The sequence below is a fragment of the Anomaloglossus baeobatrachus genome, chromosome 5 (genome assembly GCF_048569485.1).
Source record: "Anomaloglossus baeobatrachus isolate aAnoBae1 chromosome 5, aAnoBae1.hap1, whole genome shotgun sequence".
In the NCBI taxonomy this organism is placed as follows: domain Eukaryota; kingdom Metazoa; phylum Chordata; class Amphibia; order Anura; family Aromobatidae; genus Anomaloglossus; species Anomaloglossus baeobatrachus.
The window spans coordinates 53,321,414-53,328,902 of NC_134357.1; the positions used below are offsets into that span (position 1 = coordinate 53,321,414).

General features: G+C 46.5%; 1 protein-coding gene across 1 annotated transcript in view; it reads left to right on the forward strand.

The window, feature by feature from the left end:
* Window positions 1-5,848, forward strand: part of CHST15 (carbohydrate sulfotransferase 15) — a 54,028-nt gene extending 48,180 nt beyond the window's left edge. Inside the window, exons 7-8 of the mRNA XM_075352264.1 lie at window positions 1,476-1,623; window positions 5,215-5,848. Coding sequence (XP_075208379.1) covers window positions 1,476-1,623; window positions 5,215-5,402 — 336 coding nt within the window. The 3' untranslated portion in view covers window positions 5,403-5,848. The remainder of the gene's footprint in view (window positions 1-1,475; window positions 1,624-5,214) is intronic.
* Window positions 5,849-7,489: the final 1,641 nt, after the last annotated feature.

Consider the following 7,489-nt stretch of genomic DNA (forward strand, 5'->3'; position numbering starts at 1 on the left):
GAAACTGTAATGACGCCAGCTCCTGCAAATCATGATATCACGTCTAAAGGGGTGTGATAACATGGAAAGAGGGCCGACTAGTCTAGGGAAATAACACCCCTGCAACTACTCATACACAGTGCGCCTCTCTGAAGCCAGATGTGTATACCCAGCAGAGGTGCACTGACGCTACTGAAATGAGCTGCGCGCATGCAGATGACGCCGGCTCCTGGAAATCATGATATCACGCTCACAGAGGTGTGATAACATGGAAAGAGGGCCGGTTAGTCTGGGGAAACAACACTCCTGCAATTAGTCAAGTACAGTGCGCCTCTCTGAAGTCAGACGTGTACACTCGGACTCTGAGGCGCACTGACTCTGCCAATATGAACGCCACACATGCGCAAGATGTTCAGGAGCTTTGATAACACTGGCTCCTGGAAATCATGATATCACGCACACAGGGGTATGATAACATGGAAAGAGGGCTGGCTAGTCTGGGGCAACAATGCCCTTGCGACTAGTCAAAGCCCTAATGAGCATACGAGAAACTGAGGTAATAAATGCTTTTTTAAAGCTTGATATTAGAGAATGATGTTATACAGGGCTGGTTAGGGAGGGAATTTGGACATGCAGATGTGAATGCGGCTGGGTTGGAGGACATAAGACACCTGGCAGGTTCCCTTTAAGGAGGACTTGTTACCTAATTTTTCATGTTGAACTCCACACACAATGTAATAGTGGCTGCAGAGCGGAAAAAAACTGTTAGATTGCTAATTTTTCAACAACGAATTGAAGAAATAAAAAACAAAGTATTGGCATATAATGGGTTTGTAGCGCTGGTGGGCACCAAGCCACGGGCCAGGCTCATCCCCGAGGGGCGTAACCACTAACTGGTTTTCGCTAGAGCCTCTGATGGTGAGGATAGACTGGGCCACACGTAGCCACCAGGTGCCACTCCAGGGCAGTCCCTGGGTCTGCAGCAGCTGACCGGATCAAGGCAGGAATACAAAGTACAAAGGGCACCGGCAGAGATGTAGTCAGAGAGTCCGGGGTCAGGGCAGGCAGCACGGGGGTCAGTATACGTAGCCGAGGTCAGGAGCAGAGGGGTCGGGGTAAACGAAAGAGCAAGCTGGGACAGAAAACAGGAGATACAACACTAGACACACCTTGCAAAAAAAAAAAAATTAAATAAATCTTCACACTGGTGTTTAAAGGGGCTTTCTGGTTTTGAAATACCCCTGTATCCTGGCTGCAGTTTGTTATAAAGAAAACAAAAAACAAATTTCGCCTTTCTCACCCCCCCCCCCTGTCCGGCCATTGCACCCGTGTCTTTTATTGTCTGCAGCGCTGCAGCCATTCAGCGGGCTCAGCGGCTCTGCCTGCGTTGATGACATGAGCCACTCAGAGTCTCTGAGTTTATTGATTGCAGCAATCACCGATTAAAAAAATGATTTTACTAACTATTTTATACTAATCTTGTGCTGTTTTCCCAGGTCCGTCTTCAGGTTGGGCTCTATGTGGTTTATTTATGGGACTGGTTGTCTGTGTTTGATCTGGATCAGTTTCTCATACTCCGTCTGGAAGATCACGCAGCAAATATCACGCAGAGCATGAGGCTGGTGTACAGGTTCCTAAATCTGGGTGAGTTTTGTGGAAGTGATCATATTCGGGGGCCCTGCTATATGTGTGACCCGTGCAGCCGGAGAGGGGACCGCTTACAAGCTGCGACCAATGCAATTTTCAAAAGCAAAGTCATAATGGCATTAGAACTAGGGACCAGGATATGAATACAATGGCCGGCAGTCAGCCCGTGGATTGTCATAAAGACATATCGGGCACTGTGATGCACACTGTGACAGGTACTGTGACGGGCACTATGACGCACACTGTGACGGGCACTATGAAACACTGTGATGGGCACTGTGACGGGCAATATGACGCACACTGTCACGGGCACTATGACGTGCATTATGAAACACACTGTGATGGGCACTGTGATGGGTACTGTGACGGGTACTGTGGCGGGCAATATGACGCACACTGTGATGGGTACTGTGACGGGTACTGTGGCGGGCAATATGACACACACTGTGATGGGTACTGTGACGGGTACTGTGGCGGGCAATATGACGCACACTGTGACGGGCACTATGAAACACTGTGATGGGCACTGTGACGGGCAATATGACGCACACTGTGACGGGCACTATGAAACACTGTGATGGGCACTGTGACGGGCAATATGACGCACACTGTGACGGGCACTATGAAACACTGTGATGGGCACTGTGACGGGCAATATGACGCACACTGTCACGGGCACTATGACGTGCATTATGAAACACACTGTGATGGGCACTGTGATGGGTACTGTGACGGGTACTGTGGCGGGCAATATGACGCACACTGTGATGGGTACTGTGACGGGTACTGTGGCGGGCAATATGACACACACTGTGATGGGTACTGTGACGGGTACTGTGGCGGGCAATATGACGCACACTGTGACGGGCACTATGAAACACTGTGATGGGCACTGTGACGGGCAATATGATGCACACTGTCACGGGCACTATGACGCTCACTGTGACGGGCAATATGACACACTGTGATGGGTACTGTGACGGGTACTGTGGCGGGCAATATGACACACACTGTGATGGGCATTATGACACACACTGTGATGGGCCCTGTGACAGGCACTCAGCTATTTTCAACATTTATTATTTGTCATCCAGGAAACCAGAGCAGCACCCTAAATTAATTCAGACGAGACCCCAAATTTAAGACCCTAAAGCCACTAAACTAAATTGGGGGTCAAATCTAAAATCTACATTAATTGAGAATAGAACCTAATGTGAATTTCAGACCCCAGACCATATCCTAAAACTAATTCAGACTTTAGCCCAGCTTCTAAGCTTAATTTAGACGTGTGATCAGTTCTTTCAATGAATTCAAGACAGTTTCAACAACTATCTCAGACCCCACACCATGTCCTACAACTAGCTCAGACCCCAGACCATGTCCTACAACTAGCTCAGACCCCAAACCATCTCCTACAACTATCTCAGACCCCAGACCATCTCCTACAACTATCTCAGACCCCAGACCATCTCCTACAACTATCTCAAACCCAGACCATCTCCTACAACTATCTCAAACCCAGACCATCTCCTACAACTATCTCAGACCCCAGACCATCTCCTACAACTAGCTAAGAACCCAGACCATATCCTACAACTAGCTCAGACCCCAGACCATTTCCTACAACTAGCTCAGACCCCAGACCATCTCCTACAACTAGCTGAAACCCCAAACCATCTCCTACAACTAGCTGAGACCCCAACCCATCTTCTGCAACTAGCTCAGACCCCAGACCATCTCCCTCAACTAACTGAGACCCCAGACCATCTCCTACAACTATCTGAGACCCCCAGATCATCGCCTACAACTAGTTCAGACCCCAGATCAGTGCCTACAACTAGCTCAGACCCCAGGACCATCTCCTTTAACTAGCTCAGACCCCAGGACCATCTCCTTCAACTAGCTCAGACCCCAGACCATCTCTTACAACTAGCTGAGACCCCAGACCATCTCCTACAATTAGCTGAGACCCCAACCTATCTTCTACAACTAGCTCAGACCCGAGACCATTTCCTACGACTATCTGAGACCCCAGACCATCTCCTACAACTAGCTCAGACCCCACACCATCTCCTACAACGAGCTCAGACCCCAGACCATTTCCTACAACTAGCTCAGACCCCAGACCATCTCCTACAATTAGCTCAGACCCCAAACCATCTCCTACAACTAACTGAGACTCCAGACCATCTCCTACAACTATCAGAGACCCCAGACCATTTCCTACGACTATCTGAGACCCCAGACCATCTCCTACAACTAGCTCAGACCCCACACCATCTCCTACAACGAGCTCAGACCCCAGACCATTTCCTACAACTAGCTCAGACCCCAGACCATCTCCTACAATTAGCTCAGACCCCAAACCATCTCCTACAACTAACTGAGACTCCAGACCATCTCCTACAACTATCAGAGACCCCAGATCATCACCTACAACTAGCTCAGACCCCAGACCATCTCCTACAACTATCTCAGATCTCAGCCATCTCCTACAACTAGCTGAGACCCCAGACCATCTCCTACAACTAGCTCAGACCCCAGACCATCTCCTACAATTAGCTCAGACCCCAGACCATCTCCTACAACTAGCTCAGACCCCAGACCATCTCCTACAATTAGCTCAGACCCCAGACCATCTCCTACAATTAGCTCAGACCCCAAACCATCTCCTACAACTAGCTCAGACCCCTGACCATTGCCTACAACTAGCTCAGACCCCAAACCATCTCCTACAATTAGCTCAGACCCCAGACCATCTCCTACAACTAACTGAGAATCCAGACCATCTCCTACAACTAGCTCAGACCCCAGACCATCTCCTACAATTAGCTCAGACCCCAAACCATCTCCTACAACTAGCTCAGACCCCAGACCATCTCCTACAACTATCTCAGACCCCAAACCATCTCCTACAACTAACTGAGACTCCAGACCATCTCCTACAACTATCAGAGACCCCAGATCATCACCTACAACTAGCTCAGACCCCAGACCATCTCCTACAACTATCTCAGATCTCAAACCATCTCCTACAACTAGCTGAGACCCCAGACCATCTCCTACAACTATCTCAGACCCCAGACCATCTCCTACAACTATCTCAGAACCCAGACCATCTCCTACAACTATCTCAGACCCCAGACCATCGCCAACAATTAGCTCAGACCTCAGACCATCGCATACAAGTAGCTCAGACCCCAAACCATCTCCTACAACTAGTGCAGACCCCAAACCATTTCCTACTACTAGCTCAGACCATCGCTTACAACTAGCTCAAACCCCAGACCATCTCCTACAAGTAGCTCGGACCTCAGACCAGCTCCTACATATAATTCAGACCCAAGGCTAGCTATAACAACCATTTCAGAGTTTGGACAAGTTCCCGCACTTCTCTCTCTCTCTTGAAAGTAACCTTACACCCCTCTCCATTGCTCAGAAACTTGAGATTAAGATAGACATTAATGCGGAATGTTATTTTCTTCTGCTCCGGCTATGTTTATTCCTGCAAGATGAGCGGACGGACAGTGCTGGATGACAATGTAGAAGGTCTGTAAATTGCATTAAACAATATCTTCATTCTTGCAGGGCCCTTGAGTGGAGAACAGGAGGCCTCGGTCACGCACAAGCAAGCCTCAAACAGCCGTCGCCCTCAAGACTGTAGCTTGGGTCCAATGCTTCCTCAAACGAGACAGATTCTGATTGATTTCTATCGGCCCTACAACCAGAAGTTGTCTCAGGTGCTTGCAGACAGAGCTTACTTGTGGGAGACGTAGCCGGACCATTCCATCAGTAACTGCTGGATTGATTTTTTTTCTCTGCTGCATGACCGGTTGCACCTATAGGGAAGCTCTGCCATCTAGTGGTCTGATGTGGGAATTGCGTGCATCAGACGCCAAGGAGCGGCAGCCCTCTAGTGTTAACATGCTGGAATTGCAGTCATCAAATTGTGCCAAAAATTGCCTATGTGGACTATATACACCAGCTCATCTGCATCATCAGTCTCCTCGTAAAAGTGTCACTACTTATTTAATTAACTTGGAAATGTATGTTTTACATAAATGGACTGTTGTGAAATAAAGTGCACTGAATACAAGGATTAAAGGAATAAAACCGCATTTGTTAGAAAGGGCTCATCTCCTGGAAGGATGAAGCTATTCTTAACGCACAGAAACTTATTTTTTCATGCTTCACATGCGATTAAATTAATATTTAACTCGTTTATCGTGTTTGTTTTATAATGAGCAGCTGAGTTTGTGAGCATTATTGCTTGTCTCTGGCAGTGACACAACTGGCTGCAGCAGAAATTCTTCACAACTGTTCTATCTGCTGTAATGGAAGAACAGACACAATGGGCATAAGTCCCCTCTAAAGCGGGATTTACACGCTGCAACATCGCTAACGAGGCCGAATGTGCATCACGAATTCCGTGACCCCAACGACATCTCATTAGTGATGTTGTTGCGTGTCAAGCCTGCTTTAGAGAAACCTCATTGCCACCTGCAGTCTATCGGATAACAATGGAAGGCGTAGGAGGAAATTAATGTCTGTGTGTCATGATGTTCAAAAAGACTGCTGGAACACCATTGTATATGTGAACAGGGTGCTAGCCAAAATATACACAATCTATATGAAGTGAAAGCTGCACACCAAATTCAGAGAAATATGGACAAGCATAACTGCTTTATAATACATAAGGAATGAAAAATACAATTATCCATATCAAAAATTGAAAAAAATGAAATGTGACATTGCGTGACTGCTGAGGATTATTTGAAAAAAAGAGATATTTAGCTAATGTATTGAGCAATTCATTACTGCCCCATTACCACTTCACGGTAATCTCTTATTTATGGGGTCCCTAACCAAATGTTACCTCTATATTTCAGCAGTGTTTTTGATTGTTATTTCCTATATAGCCAGGTCACTGTCTTCCCATACACAAGCAGGTTGTAACTGCATATAGAGGTAACATTTGGTTAGGAACCCATACACACAAGCAGGTTGTAACCGCATATAGAGGTAACATTTGGTTAGGAACCCATACACACAAGCAGGTTGTAACTGCATATAGAGGTAACATTTGGTTAGGGACCCCATAAATAAGAGATTACCGTGAAGTGGTCATGGGGCAGTAATGAATTGATCAATACATTAGCTAAATATCTCTTTTTTTTTCAAATAATCCTCAGCAGTCATGCAATGTCCCATTTCAATTTTTTCAATTTTTCAGATGGCTTATTGTATTTTTCATTCCTTATGTATTATAAAGCAGTTATGCTTGTTCATATTTCTCTGAATTTGGTGTGCAGCTTTCACACACACACACACACACACACACACATATATATATATATATATATATATATATATATATATATATATATATATATATATATAGTGTGTGTGTGTCATAATGTGTCTGCAGGTGTTACTCCAGGTACCAGAGGACTCCTGGTGAGCGGCATAACACAGATGGAACACCAGGGTGGCAATACAACGGAAGGCCCTGGTACTATATAGAGGGGTCACCTCCTAACACTCCCTAACGCCCCAAGACGGGTCCTCCCCCGTGAGCCGTCACATGCCTATGACCTTGCTGGCCATGAACACACCTTGACTAGTGAAAGCCAGTGAAACACTAGTCTCGAGCCTCCAAAAAGACAACACAAGGAAGGTAAGACAAACAGGTGGGGAGAGACACAACAAATAGCATTCCACAGCTTCTCCAGCAAGAAACTTCTCAGCTGCAACAGAAGCGACACCTCAGCTTCTCCTCAGAGACTGGTTCCTTCAAAGTAGACAGCATAGATATGAGCTTATAGCTGGAATACGGAGGAGTGAGGAGCAGATGTTAATATCA